Genomic DNA, 14,781 nt, shown 5'->3' on the forward strand with positions numbered 1-14,781 from the left:
TCAAGTTTCGGACTACGTTGGTTCGTCAAGAGGTTTTCTCCCGCATTTTGTACACACCGTCAAATAGGCCTAGTCTCACAGGCACACTGGAAACAGTGTCATAGTTCAGTACTTCTCAAGCAATGAATGATGAAATGAAAAGGCCCTCAAAACATGACAAATATCAGAAGTGAAAAGACTTGGATTTTCTAATGCAGTGAACTCTTGTACACCCACCCACCCCAATCTCTATCCACACAGACCTATTCCGTCTCCGTCCCACTTTTGTTTGCTTGGTAATGTTGATCTCAGTCTGTAGGATGCGTGGACAATAGAGGCGAATAACTAGCAATTAGCCAGGCTACAGGAGTGCAGAACCTATTTTTTAATGCTGGTTCAATGATCTGTTTAATAGTAGATATGACCGATTTGTTCAAATTCATACACTACACGGTGTGGAAAATAACTGTCGCCCTTGATACATTACCAGGGTGCACTTCCACGTCACATCCCCCGCGCGAACTCCGCGTGGATTTACAGCCGCAAGTAAATCTGCCAACGGCGATATTATCAATTACCAGGGCCCGAGGTCTCCCCAGACGGATTGCCGGCGGCAAGTGTGGAGAAAAGCCCATGGTACTGGTTCAGCAAGTAGCACCTGGTGCTCACAATTGTCGGGCGGAAATGGTGTGCAAAGAGACTTTTTCACTAGATTTATAATTATGCACGCATGCGCACCAATGACCTTCGCGAAAAGGGCCATTAAAATGTACAGGAGTGCGATTTTGATCATTTCCTCTCAGGTTTTCTGGCTTTGTTCAGTTTTTCTTTGGAAAATTCCATTTAAATGGTTTTTGCTATTAGTTCCTAAAAGCTGAATTTTAGTGGTCTCTAAAAAGACTTTACAGCTGTAATTTTTCTTGTGTCCAAGGGAAGCGGGGAAAATCCCATTTAGATCAGAATGGCCCTTTCAGCTAAAGTTATTTGTGCGCATGCGTGCATAATTATTAGTTTTTTAGTGAAAAGGACTACAAGGAGTTTTAGTCAATGATACAGAAAAAATGAGAGCATGGATCCCGCAGCCTTTTTGATCAATTACGTGATTGCATTAGACTCCAAGTCGGTGATTTGTCAAAGTTGCTGTCACTGCAACCTTGGGCGGACAAAAAACCAGACATCAAAATTACTTTAGTCACTAACAGCCAAATGGTTTTAACGTAATTGCTGCAGGCAGTGCACCTTTCATTACGACAGAACTGCCCAACGAAAATGGTATGGGCCCACGTCATCGAAGTTCCCACAAACTAAGACTACACGACCACTTGTACCTGTGATTCATGGCTGCGGTTTCTCATTTCGTAGCCTGATGAAATGAACGGTGTCGAGGCCAGTGCCTCTCTCGAGGTGCTTTAATTAAGGGTGCACTGAACTAATTCTAGCTCCTAAAATCAACAAAGATCGGAGCCCAATGGTAGGCAGCTGAAGTCCCCGAGGCTTCTCAAACAAAAAGCAATGTGCTGTTTGGTCCTTCAGATTTCATTTGATTTTCAATTTAAAATAAACCAATGCATTTTTAAATTATCCGTCCAAAACAAACTCACCACCCTTCCCCCCAAAAAGTGAATATTCCCAAGTCATCTCAGAAGCCATTTTTCAAATAACATCCCTCACCTTTCTCGGGCGCTTCTGACAAATTTTCAATCACATTTTTGTCTGCTTTGACTCCAGATGGGTGCTCCTGAATTTAAAGAGATGATCCTGGGCCATACTAACACAATCCCACAATTTCTTGGCCGACAAAGACCCCCCTTTTCGAAAGAATATAAGGGGTACTTTTTAAGTGCTTGCCCGGCGGAGAGTTTTCCATGAATTGGGACACTGCACCCTCAAAGGGCAATTCTACCGCATCAGAAATGCTAAAAGCCGGGTTAAAAGGTGAAGTTCAAGAGCCTAGAGAACAAAGTTACTTTCCATAAACTTGGCATTAGGTCCTTCAGTAGCCGGGATATTACACTCCTCCCTGTAATAACTAACCCTACTCATATACATGTGTGATGACAGTCGAGTGCAGGGTGGACTACCCTGACTTGAAACAGACCGCACAGAGGATTATTCTGCCTCCGGTGTGTGCAGCTGTACCAACCTAGGTTCGCAAACTATTTGTCTGTGAAGCCATATCGATCAGGCGGGTTTCTCATACGCAAAGGGTATTTTCTCTCAGATGTTGGATCTGATTGTGTCCCAGGCTCAGTTGAGACTTGTTGTGCCGGAGGATTACTGGAAGTTGTAGGTTTATCAGGCGTTTGTGGATTGACTTCGGTCTCACGTTGTCGTTAGGGGATTGGCACGGTAGTACCCGTTCCAAAGTCAATATCACTGTCCAAATTTGGAGAGGCGCGAGCTGGTTTGACCAGACGTTCTTGATTGCGGATGTGGTCCAGGTGACGACGGATCCCACATCCGTTATGATCAAGTCGGATTTTAGTAGGACACCGGACCCGAGGTACCTCTGATGGTGCCCGGTAACCACTGGCAAACCGGTCTTCGTAAAGTTACGAAGGAACACGGTGCCACCAATCTGGAAAACGCGTGTCCTCGCGCTCTTGTCATTCTGTCGTTTTTGGTTTTCTTGATGGTGAATGACCCACTTTGTGACATCGGGTCGAAGATGGTCGAGAAGAGAACTTAGACGACGACCCATTAACATTTTCGTGGGAGACACTCCCGTAACACTGTGCGGGGTGATCCTGTACTTAAACAAGAATCTGCATTCCTTGGTTTCAACTGTTCCTGCAGCAACGGTTGTCGAAAGCTGAGGCAAGAACTTATCATAAGAGGTGAGTAGCCCTAGGTATGCTCTCAGTTCAGTCACATTTGTTGGTGCTGGTGCATTGTGGATAGCATTGACTTCATCGGTAGTCGGGTGCAGACCTTGTGCGTCGATTGTATGGCCCTGGTACACAAAAGAAGAGGCCATGAATTTGCATTTACTCCGCTTGCGACAAATGCCAGCTTTTTCCAAGCGAGCCAACACAATCGACAGTGTAGCGAGATGAGACTGGTCATCAGTGCCTGTGATCAAGATATCATTGAGGTATACAGTCACGTGCAGTATGCCTTGCAAAATGTTCTCCATTGTGCGTTGGAAAATCGCGGGCGCAGAGGAAACACCAAAAGGTAAGCGGGCGTAGCGGAACAAACCACAATGGGTGATGATGACCGCGTCGGCACGCGACTCCTCATCCAGGATCAGCTGTCGATATGCTTGCTAGAGGTCAAGCTTGGTGAATTTAGCTCTATCTGCAAGTGACGCAAACAAGTCTTCGGTTACCTATCCAACTTTGCAGCCTGGTTCGCTGTTCACTGATTCTCACTAAAGACCTGTCTGGCTTGAGGACTGGGACGATGGGCGCTGCCCATTCTGAGAACTCAACCGGTTCGATGATTCCTGCAGCCTGAAGGCGATCAAGTTCTTTTTCCACCAATTTCCACATAGCTTATATAGGAAACAACTCGTGCTTTACAGAAGGGTCGCTGTACATCTTCGTCGACATAGATTTTGGTTGTGGTGCCTTTCAAAGTACCAAGCTCATCGTTGAACAACGCTGAATGAGCTTTGAGTACTTCGTTGATACTGGTAGTTCCACGGAGGACGTAGATTTTCTGCCAGTCCAGTTTAATTTCGCGAAGCCAGTTCCTTCCAAGTAGGCTTGGTCCGTCACCTTTGACGACGAGCAGGGCGAGTTCGTACGTCTTTACGTTATACTTGACTTCAATATTGAAGTTTCCGAGGACCATGACCTGTTCACCGGTATAAGTGTGGAGTTTCAGTTCAGTTTTCTGCAGTGTCGTATTTGACCACAGCGATGTGGATACCGGCCTCAGAGCAAAGGGAAAGCCCTTATCCGGTAGCATAAGTTACCATCAGGCAGAATAAGTGAACTGAAAGACACTTAGTTAATTTGAATCGTCTTTAATCCAGTGCTTCCTTGCCAAGATATGTGGTAAAAAAGACTTGTAGTTTTCCAATATTCCAGGAATAACAGAACTGACACTGTGACAGGAGTTCTAAGGACGCGTCATGTAACTACAATATGAACAAGTGGGTGCACACATTGAAGGTTTAACATTACATTCTGTATATTTAAGACGGTTCGGACCTCGTCATGCTCGTTGAAAAAGCACGACCACATAAGTGTCAAGTTACAGCATGGTTCGATCGGATCGGAATGTGCTAAGTATGAAAGGCAAAAGAAACATAAACACGTACAGCACAATGTGAAAGTCTTTTCCGACACCAGCGAGAGCGCTGCACCGGTGTCGACATCCATGACCAGATCGTTATTGTCGACAGACATGGTAACTTTGATGGCTTTCATGCCCGCACGATTCCTACAACACTCAAAGATAGAGTACACTAGAGTGTTGCCGTTAAAATCTGGCTGCTTGCCGTCAAAATCTGGCTCGTTGCCATCACTGTCTTTCACTCATGTTTCCTGTGACACTCATTTGCTTGACTTGATGTCGCGTTTTTACGCTTTTGCCACCTCGACAGTCACTGACGATATGTCCACGTTTTGGCAGTTGAAACAAGCGTTAGTTTTTGAAGCTGCACTTAACAGGATGTTGGTTATTTTTGCCACAACGGTAGCAGGGTGTTAATTAGCGTTTTATCCATAGCTTTCGAGTCAGGTTGCTTGCTTGGCTGCATGCAGGTTTGCGTGCTATGTTGCGTGCAGCCCTTGATTGGCTTTTCAATATTTTGTTCAGTGTTCCGTCATTTTGAGACGTTATCAGCAGATCCTTATCAGTTTTAGCCGCCCTTTCCATGCTAATAAAGGCCATTGCCATTGCTTTCTCCAGTGTCAGGTTTTTCTGTGCGAGGAGGTTCTGTTGAATGCGGTCGTTTCGCTAAGCGATCGTGCAACATGTTGTCTATGGTGCTGCCATAATTGCAGGACTCTGACAGTGAGCGCAAAGCCGCTACATATTGGGCTACGGACTCACCCTCTTCTGTTGAACTTGAATCGCTGGACGATTTCCGGTACCGGATTATGATGCTGGGTCATGCACTCTACCAGGTCATCATACGATTTATCGCCGGGTTTCGCAGGAGCCACGAGATTCCAAAGTAGTTTGCAGGCCTGAGGCCCGATCACAGTCAGTAGAACTGCTTATTTCTTTGCTGCGTTAGTTACATTGTTGGCTACAAAATAATGTTCCAATCTTTCAACGTACTGAAGCCATTCCTCCTTCCCTTCTCGAAATTCTTCGATTTTACCGATCAAGGCAGCTTTGGTCATTAATTATCCTCGTCGCCAGTTTGTAATGAACTGGTCAAAAGATACACGCAATATTTGAGTTGGAGGAACACCGACTTAATTCTATTTATGTGAGGCTCTGGAAACAAGTGCACCAAGAACTGGAAATGCACACGCAGCATTTATGATACACAGAAACAAAGTAACTTAAATACGACCATAGCGTCCACAGTCCCAAAACAAGCCGGGTTAAAAGGTGAAGTTCAAGAGGGTAGAGAACAAAGTTACTTTCCATAAACTTGGCATTAGGTCCTTCGGTAGCCGGGATTACAGGGGTGAAGATAATTGCCAACTGCAGCTGCCAGATAAATCTTCATGCCAAGTTGTGATGTATTACAACAACCATTTGCCAGCTGCTCTCGACTTGTTCTCCAAAGTCAAATGGCTACTGGTCCAGTGCATGCAGTGCAGATTCTACCATGATACCTTTGGTTATATGCATCCATATTTTACTCAATTTCTCCTTGCCGCAAAAAGGGTGTTTATTTGTTTTTCTTAATTTACGCAGATTGGTTACTGTGCAAAAAATAACAAGGATCAGTCAGATAATTCAGCAGGTAAAGTTTTCTTTAAAAAAAACAACATGTAGGACATGTAAAGCAAATTTGTCTCTTTGCAGATTTGATCTAGGGAAATACGCCACTAGACACAAACAAAACGATAGCGCAAGAAATCTAAACCTTGTCGTGAACGGGTGTCCGAGATAAAAATGGTCAACTCGCCCATTTTGACGAAAGATAGGACCTGCTGTCCAGTAAATTAGAGAGGAAACCTGTCTTGTCAGAATAATGGATGTGGGATTAATCCTTTTAATTAGTTCGTTTACAGTTGGAAAATCCGCTTGTTTACATGAACAAGAACCGAACGTGAGGTGCTCTTTAAACCAGGCTGGAGAAGCTCGCCTCTGGGAACCCGAACCATGCCACCACGCTGAAGTAACGCCATTACCTCGTATCACTGTTTCGAATAAAAATACCAATTTCATGTTTTGTTTCAACCACGTACCTATCCAAGTCGACCAACGTTTGCAGAATAATACTCTTTACGTCAAAATAGCAGCATGTGATATCAATATTATATCCCTGTCATGCCGCAGGGTTTCGGTATATATGAGGGCCCAAGGGAAATCATCCATATTATTGGTAAGACTTAACAGTGGCACCCACTCTCTCAAAGACACGACCACCAATGATCCTTGTTCCTGTGCAGTATCCAACCCAGCTACTCATTTTACTGAGGAAAACTTACTTTATTAAATTAGAGTAGTGCTTAAAACGGAAAGTTTATCCAACCGCTTTGGAACGAAGCAAATCCCATTCTCAAAACTGATTGATCGAGATACATATATCTTCGGCTTCTTATTTTTTAAGACGCTGATTTCAAGCGGTGGAAGGCAGGCTCTATCGATTTCCTGGCCACGAGCGGTCTCTATGATTGCTGGGATAATGACACTGCCTGGGCACAAATATCACTTTAACACAGCGGCATTTCACAACGAAATCACTGAATTATTGGTTTGGAGAATGGGTTATAAAGAAATGCAAAAAATGCAACCGTGGCAACGCAGGCTTAGCACAAATCGAATGTAGAAATCAAAGCCACACAGTGGCTGGCTGCAATGCCCATGGATTCAGCTTAACGTCTAGGTCTTCCTAAATGGAAAACGAATAGCTGTTACTTGTTTATAGAGGACTCAGTTGATTTTATGCTACATCTGAGCCCACTGTTATGAACAAGTGGGGAAAAAACTAAACAAAACGACATGCAAAGCCATCGCGGAATCCCCCACCTTGGTAAAACCATAGGTCCTAGGTGGCAAAAATCAAACGGCAACGCTTTCATACGGACCACAATATCTAACAAAACGATGGGCATACTGGATCAATTATCCCCAAATCTATTAACCAAGATCTTTCTGAAATACCTATTTTTGGCTAAACGCCTTTTCACACCACAGCCTCTCATTATGGGTTGAACTCATGGGCGTAAATCCGGGGGGGCGTATATATCCTCACACACTTTTTGAAGTGGGGATGAGCTACTGAATCATCAATCCCCCCACACACACACTTTTTGTGGAGAGCAAAGAAATAGAGTGGATTGTGAGGAACTTTTCAGACTTAAATGCATTCAATATCATTCAAAAGGGAAAACAATTTTTAAAAGCCATAAATATGCCATTTTGAATACATACCGTATTACAGATGTACATTAATATCAGGAACAGCGACCTCTGTCTAGAGTCATATTGTGCCCCCCTACACATTCTTCTGTCATCCCCCACCTTTCCCCATCCCTCACCCCCATTTACGCCACTGGTTGAACTCAACCCTGGGCGAACCCATAACTGCCCACGACCGCCGGATTGAAACCTTCACAGACACAGATTTACGCCACTGTGAGCCAGACGTGCAAGTCGAAGGGATACAGTGAGATGGAAAGTTGAATGACAACGTCAAGTGCGAGTATTATGTTGAATGGGATCGGTCGATATGCTTGATCATGCGATCTTTGCATGATCGGTGATCTAAGTGCATGATCTGTCGATAATTCCCCCACCATCTAACCGTCTTTCGTCTGTAATTCACGGCAACCTAGGCTTGTGAACGATTGCTTAAAGAGGGGAAAAGGGTAGTGAAGTTGGAGATTTCATGTAGAATCGGCAGTGTCTGGAAGTTTGATATCACAACAATGACCGATTTTAGGTCTGTAGTAAGATGTGTGACACAAATGTGGGGTAACAGCACCTTAAATCAGGCTCTGCACCACCACACTGACTGACAACAGTTAACTCCCGGAAACTCAGTGGTGATGCGATCCGATAAAGTAAAAAACACGAGGAGTCATTACAGATCACAACATTACCTGGCCGTCACAACTGGTCTCATCAACCGACGCGCACGACGGGACGGGCTACACGTGGCCTATTCCCAGTTTCTCTAACATCCTGCATGTTAACTGCTGATAGGCATTGCAGGAGTCAATTTCCAAAGAATTCAGAATTTTATAGGTTTGAAAGTTTTAAGCTGTTCCCTCTTTTATTCTGCCTTTTCCTTATTTTGTTGTATTTGGTAAACGCATAAACTTTTGCGCATGGGAACTACAACAGACAATCGTTTCCCAAGAGATCATTTAGTTCCAGCTTTGTTCAAAATAATTCACAGATTCTCTTGACCCTAACCGAAAAACAATGACTGACGCAGTGTAAGTCTAAATTTCTTCGGTCTTATGAAGAAATCTTTCTTCCAAAATGCGATATGCTTCCAAGCACTGCACAGATCGTCAGGAAATTTGGATTCAAGAGGAAGAACCTTTGGGATTAAGTGCAGTTTAGCGGTTTAAAGGAAACAAGAAAAATAACTTCATCCCAGGGTAGCAGTTCTAAGCTGTGGAATTTACAAACCTGCATGGGTTCCATCTCTAGCTTCGGGCGTAAGGTTTCATGAATTTACTCGCCTGACCCTCTGGTTCAACACAGGTCCATTTCTGTCTCCGGAATGATCAGTGTATCCAATAAGAGGCTAACGTTTGAAGTGTGTTCATTAAATTCCAACACTGACATTACAAGGGAAGAAGCCGAGAAATTGCAAACAGTTCTGTGTCACCGTCACCACGGACCCTCTACTCAAGTCCGTGCCGTCACTGAAGGGGGTGCGTCAGTACAGTAAGAGTCGAACGCTCGGGGTTGCACAGCAATGTCTGGTTTCTCTCACATTCTTCCTGCACTCAAAATATGACTTCTCTTCCACCCACTTACCTTCTCGTCGAGATCCAGACGGGGTGCAACTGGAGCAGTAAGTGTCATAGGTCTGACTCCCATCGAGAGGGATCTTGCAGAATGTAAAATACAGCATGTCAGGATGACAGCATCCAGATAGACCCACAATAGCAAGTCCCGTAACACCATCTCTAAGCTAAATAAAAAGTTAAAGACAATATCCTGCTAAATGTAAAGTTCGGAAATAAGAAGATCACCTCAGGCCAGTGAATTTTTTTTAATCTTTATCTTCTTCGAACTTAAAATGACAAACCATCAAATATTTGCTCGTTGAGTTGGACTGTGAACTTTTATCATTATTTTTGGAGGACACAAACCCAAATCACAAAAAACGATGGTTAACCAAGCCCTTTAAATTGCCAATGGAGCGAGACACGCAAAATTAAATTTGGGGTCAAAAATCTGACCTCCGTTATAAAGGTTATCACAAGAGGTAAATTCTATCCTTATTTCGAACTCGTTAAAAACTCAAGGCATTTCGCCGTCAGCACGGACAAGCAGCATTGGTTACACTTGACTTCGAATGAACCGTAATTCAAGCCATAATTTAGATAAAGAACGAGCACGTGTGTCGCAGCAGCATTTGACACGATTCGTCTCGATATATCAGCCGATATTGCAAGATTGCTTTTCGAACTTGTAAATATTAGTCTCTAAGAGTAGCAAAGCTCCACAGCTGCACCTTTTCGATGAACATTCGATAAAATAAGAGTCAAAATAAACGGGGACAAAAGAAAGTGGTTTATTTAATTTTTCTTCACCCTATACATTTTAACTTAAAGAGTCTACGGTGTAATATGCAAGCATATTATTTCAATTATGGCTGATTAGAAACGATTCAAAACACAAGAAGCTAGACGTGTGGCCCCAATATGTCCAGTAGCTGTGAAAAGCCAACTTTCAATCTACATGTACACGGAAGTAAAATGCCACCAATCTATTTTCGAACACGACATTTTCAAACGAAGCACCTCTCAGTACTATAATAAATACACGCGCTTCACTTTCATCTGGGGCCGCTTTGCCATTCGTGCGTTTTGGTCCGTTGTGTATCCACTACGGAGCGTCAAAAGTGGTCAACCCCATTTTCTCATTTTCTGCTATTAAATTTTAGGGATTTTGGACTTTGCATATAGCATTATCAAAAAACGCAATTTTCAGCCAGCAGAAATTTGGATTTTTCTTTAGCAACTATCGTGGCGCGTCAAAAGTGGACAACTAAAAACTTCAAATTCCCACTGGCCAAATTACTGTCATGCTCCAAAAGTGGACAACCCCATTTTCTGCTAGTAGATTTTCGGGTTTGGGGAATTTGCGTAAAGCAAATTCAAAAACTCACTTTTCGGCTAACAAAAATTGGGAATTTACTTGAAGAAGTCTTCGTAGCGCGTCAAAAGAGGACAACTAAAAACTTCAAATTTCCACTAGCAATTTTTTTATGCTCCCAAAGAGGACAACCCCATTTTCTCCTTTTCGAAGAGGATTTTTCAGATGTTCAGGGTTTTTTTTCAGTTATACCACCCCTTTTCATAGAACCCAATTTTCTGCCAGCAGAAATTTGGATTTTACTTTGCCGGCGGCAGGGTAGTCCAAAAGTGGAAAAGTTGAAAACTGAAACCACCGCTATGCTCCCTACGCTCAGAATGGAACGATCTTGGGAAGATGGGCATCCAAAATTAACGGTAGAGGGTCAATGGTCTGACGGATGGCGTTACAGCTTGGAAAAATGTGGATGATTCCTATTGAGCGACTTATAGAAAACGGCCGCCGAAAGCCTAACTGTCCTCTTTGGTACCGCAAACTCTCCAGCACCCGTGCAATTAGAAAGATGGTGGCGGCTTCCCGTCGGACATTTCCGTTTTAAATAACTGAGCACATGATGATGTGTGTCCCCTAAACGATGCTGGCTGTAACAAACCATTTTTTCCTAGTCCAGCAGTATACTTGAATTTGTTGTAGAATGAAAAAAGTTCTGAATTGCAAAACGTCGTGTTAAGAGAAGAAGCTAAGTGCTGTTAACGAATTTCAAAAAGGGCAAAAAAAATAAATAAATGTTCAACATTAAAATGCAACTTGAACTTGTTGATGTTAATATTGACACCCCACAAATTCCAAAACACGTATTCTGCCAATAATTCCAATCACAAAAAAACGGATAGCCACGACGAAAATAAATCTTTCAGCCAGTACACCAGTCGGTCAGTCACTGACATGACATCAAAGATTTAATTTAATATTTATCATTCAAATCTTTGCTCAAGTCATCAATACAAGCGGGCAGTTATAGTGGAGGCCTGGGTCGTTGATATGAAGACAAATGATTCAAAGTGACAATGTGAAGAGATATTAACGCAATGAAAACACAAAGTTTCAGGTGACGTCCCAGAGCAGTCATCAGATACGTGTACTGTGAAATGCATGGACGGTGGATAGTATAACAAATCTTATTTTCAACAAATTCCTTTAAAATAATACTCTCCTCCGATAAATCCCATAAAATTCACATCCTTGACGTGAAGAAATACAAGTTGCATGAAAAAGCATTAAGGGAATGTCCAAATGACGCCTGATGCCCGTCAACAGACGGCTCCGCACGTCTACAGTACTACTACAAAAGACCATCACTCTGGCAGCCACTTCGCAACTTTCGTCTACATTATTTTTTTCAGGGTCAGGTGATGCCAATCTTCCGAAGACCGTTCCATTTCAACGTAGGGAGAAAAGTGTCCTTCCAGTTTTTAACTTATCCACTTTTGGACCACCTTGCAATCGTCAAAGTAAAATCCAAATTTCTGTTTGCAGAAAAGTGGGTTTTCTGAAAAGGGATGGTGCAACTTCAAAAAACCGAAAATCTTCTGGCAGAAAATGAGAAAAAGGGGTTGCCCTCTTTGGGAGCATCAAATAAAATTTGCTAGTGGAAGTTTGAAGTTTTTAGTTGTCCACTTTTGACGCACTACAAAGACTTCTTACAGTAAAATCCCAATTTTTGTAAGCAGAAAATTGAGTTTTTGAAAATGCTTTACGCAAATTCCCCAAACCCTAAAATCTACTAGCAAAAAAATGAGAAAATGGGGTTATCTACCTTTGGAGCATGACAGTAATTTTGCCAGTGGGAATTAGAAGTTTTAAGTTGTCCACTTTTGACGCGCCACGAGAGTTGTTAAAGTAAAATCCAATTTCTTCTAGTGGAAAATTGCGTTTTTTGAAAATACTTTAGGCAAAGTCCAAAAAAATGGGTCTGTCCACTTTTGACGCTCCATAATCCACATCCGTTTATTTTCTCAATGAACACTCTCGGCAACACGTACAGATTGGAGGCACTCTGAACAAGTGCATGTAACATGGACAGGCGCTGCACGAGCACCACCACTTGACGCGCGTTTGTATGAAAATGGAATTGATGGCTCATGAGTCATGACTTCGACTGATTTCAACCAGAGAAATGGAAGACAAGATTGCATGCGTGAATTCTGAATTACATCACTTACAGCAGAAATTACAACAGAAAATCAAGATTAAAATTAATTCAATCACTTAATTTTTTTTCGAATGCACTATTTTTCATGCGAATGATACTCTCAGCTTCTTTAACCCCAAAGATCGTATTTGAAGATGTTATCGAATGTTTATTTGTGAGTTCCGCAACAGTGCATCATAGAGTTACATAAGTAATCTCCTAATTTAATATCCTTCACAATTTCGGCTGATCTTGAGGACACAAACATGTGAGCTTTGCACGCAGATTGCACTGAAACCAATATTAGTAAGAGATTACTTTTACGTAACCTCCAACATAGCCCAGATAAATTATGCCAAGCCCTTCAGCAGTGCCAGAAGTAACACATGCTTGTAAACTTGATCTCAGAGCTTCTTACGAGCGTGATGAATTAAAGTGCTTCACGGTATGAAATAATTATAAGTTCTAGGCCTATACTATTTTAAAATGATCCCAGCAATACCTTTTTCTAATTAACTTCAATCTGAAGTCAATAAAATCGATTTAAACTGAAGGAAAATAAAGGATTAAGGACACAACTGCTATTTTGGGAAAGCTGCATTTACAAAAAGCACAGAGAAAAGAAGTGTTTTTTCTTCTGATATAGACTGAGCGATTAGCAGGACAAATCATAGAGAGGACACTGTCGGCCTCCTCATCTACCCAAATAAAGTTAATAAAATGATCAAACTATCAATATGTACGCAAACAAAATCACGAGTTCTGAACAGCTTTTTGTAAACATGGCTACACTTCGACTTTCAGACATCAGGAACAGAATGGTGCAAATTGACAAGACTTCATGCCACTCCTGGGGCTGTCAGGTTAGACTTGGTGGGCAACTTCATTTTTAATGAATTTACCATTGCCGTATGCTTGCAGGAAACGAAACATAGGTCTCGACGACCTTACCTCTTATGAGCACCGAACGGCTTGCCAAAATCAGAATGTTCAGAATCGCCAGGATAGCTCGACTGTGCGTAATAATAAGGTCCTATCTTGTTTTCGGATCGACTGGTTAAGAAATGTAACCCGTATAGCTCCTGCCTTTGGTCGTGGTCTTCAAGCGATGTGTACTTCCCAAGAAGCAAGCAGTATTGCATCCACAGGAATAGACAGTTCTTAATGTTGTTCTCAGCTGCAAGAGTTCATCTGATGTCTAGACTCAAGATGCGCTCTATCTCTAAGTGTTCTAGTTCCCTGGCTTCAACCACCCGGTGATGTGCCGACGGCTGCCAGATGACTTATCCGATGCAGCCTTCCCCTCCTTAATCGACGCTGCTGCAAACGCCGAGCGACATGATCTGGGACTATGCAGGGACCATAGAGTTAGATATAATAATCTAACTCTATGGCAGAGACCGAACGGATTGGGCAGCCTGCGCGCGCAATGCACCGAATGGCGCGAAGATGTTTAAACAACGGCTGCTCCTTTAACTTTAGGGAAATATGACCAGTAAAGCCAACTCTCAGCGGAGGCCACAAGGACAAGGAAACAAATCTGAGCACTGGTACTTACAAAATACAAACCAATTAAAGCTTGAGCCGCGTATGGAGGGGCCTTCAAAACTTCAGTGAATAATAACAAACAGTCGCCAGAGGGGTGAGTCGGAAGGCCGGTGGGTTACCGATATAAATCACAGCTACTTAAGCCCCCAAATGGTATCTTAATCCACCCATGAGCTCGATATTGTGGCGTCTGGTCAAAGTCACGTCTGCGACTGTTCCATGTCATTTTTTTTCGATAATCCCCATAGAAAATTTATCTATTTCTTATTTGTAAATAGAAAATTTACTGGCACAGCGAAATGCTCGAAATGTTGAACTTCCGGGCAGTCGAAAATGAAAATCTGCAAATTCCACACAACAAACCTCGATCAATCTCAGCTTGTCCAGTCTATTCTCCATAGTATTTCCAATTACGTTTCCAGACTGAATTATTCAAGGAAGAGCAAGAATCCATGCCGATTTCAAGTCAGTCATGGTTGTAAAGTAAGCCCCAGTTATTAAGTCGGCCGAAGAAAGGGTTCAAGTAAAATGCCGCAAGGATGTTTTGCAAAGGGTTCCTGTAAAATGCCCCGAAGAATTATGAAAATTGCCTACCATTATGGCCCTTCCAAGCATGCCGTTCCGGTCTAACCCCTACTTGAACTTTATGTAATCTCCATAAAAAGGAAAGGGCTGCAAAGTCAGTCAGCCCTATACTG

General features: G+C 42.7%; 1 protein-coding gene across 5 annotated transcripts in view; it reads right to left on the minus strand.

The window, feature by feature from the left end:
- LOC110981838 (macrophage metalloelastase-like) overlaps window positions 1-14,781 on the minus strand; it is a 46,628-nt gene that overhangs the window by 15,277 nt on the left and 16,570 nt on the right. For 2 of the 5 annotated variants that reach the window (XM_022239804.2, XM_087138603.1), the window contains exon 2: window positions 9,058-9,214. In XM_022239804.2, coding sequence (XP_022095496.2) covers window positions 9,058-9,207 — 150 coding nt within the window. In that variant the 5' untranslated portion in view covers window positions 9,208-9,214. Of the gene's footprint in view, window positions 1-8,703; window positions 8,950-9,057; window positions 9,215-13,486; window positions 13,936-14,093; window positions 14,112-14,781 lie in introns of those variants that run through there. The other 3 variants (XM_087138604.1, XM_022239803.2, XM_087138605.1) reach the window with 3 other exon arrangements.

The sequence above is a fragment of the Acanthaster planci genome, linkage group LG07 (genome assembly GCF_054643075.1).
Source record: "Acanthaster planci isolate LZ-2023a linkage group LG07, COTS_SCS, whole genome shotgun sequence".
In the NCBI taxonomy this organism is placed as follows: domain Eukaryota; kingdom Metazoa; phylum Echinodermata; class Asteroidea; order Valvatida; family Acanthasteridae; genus Acanthaster; species Acanthaster planci.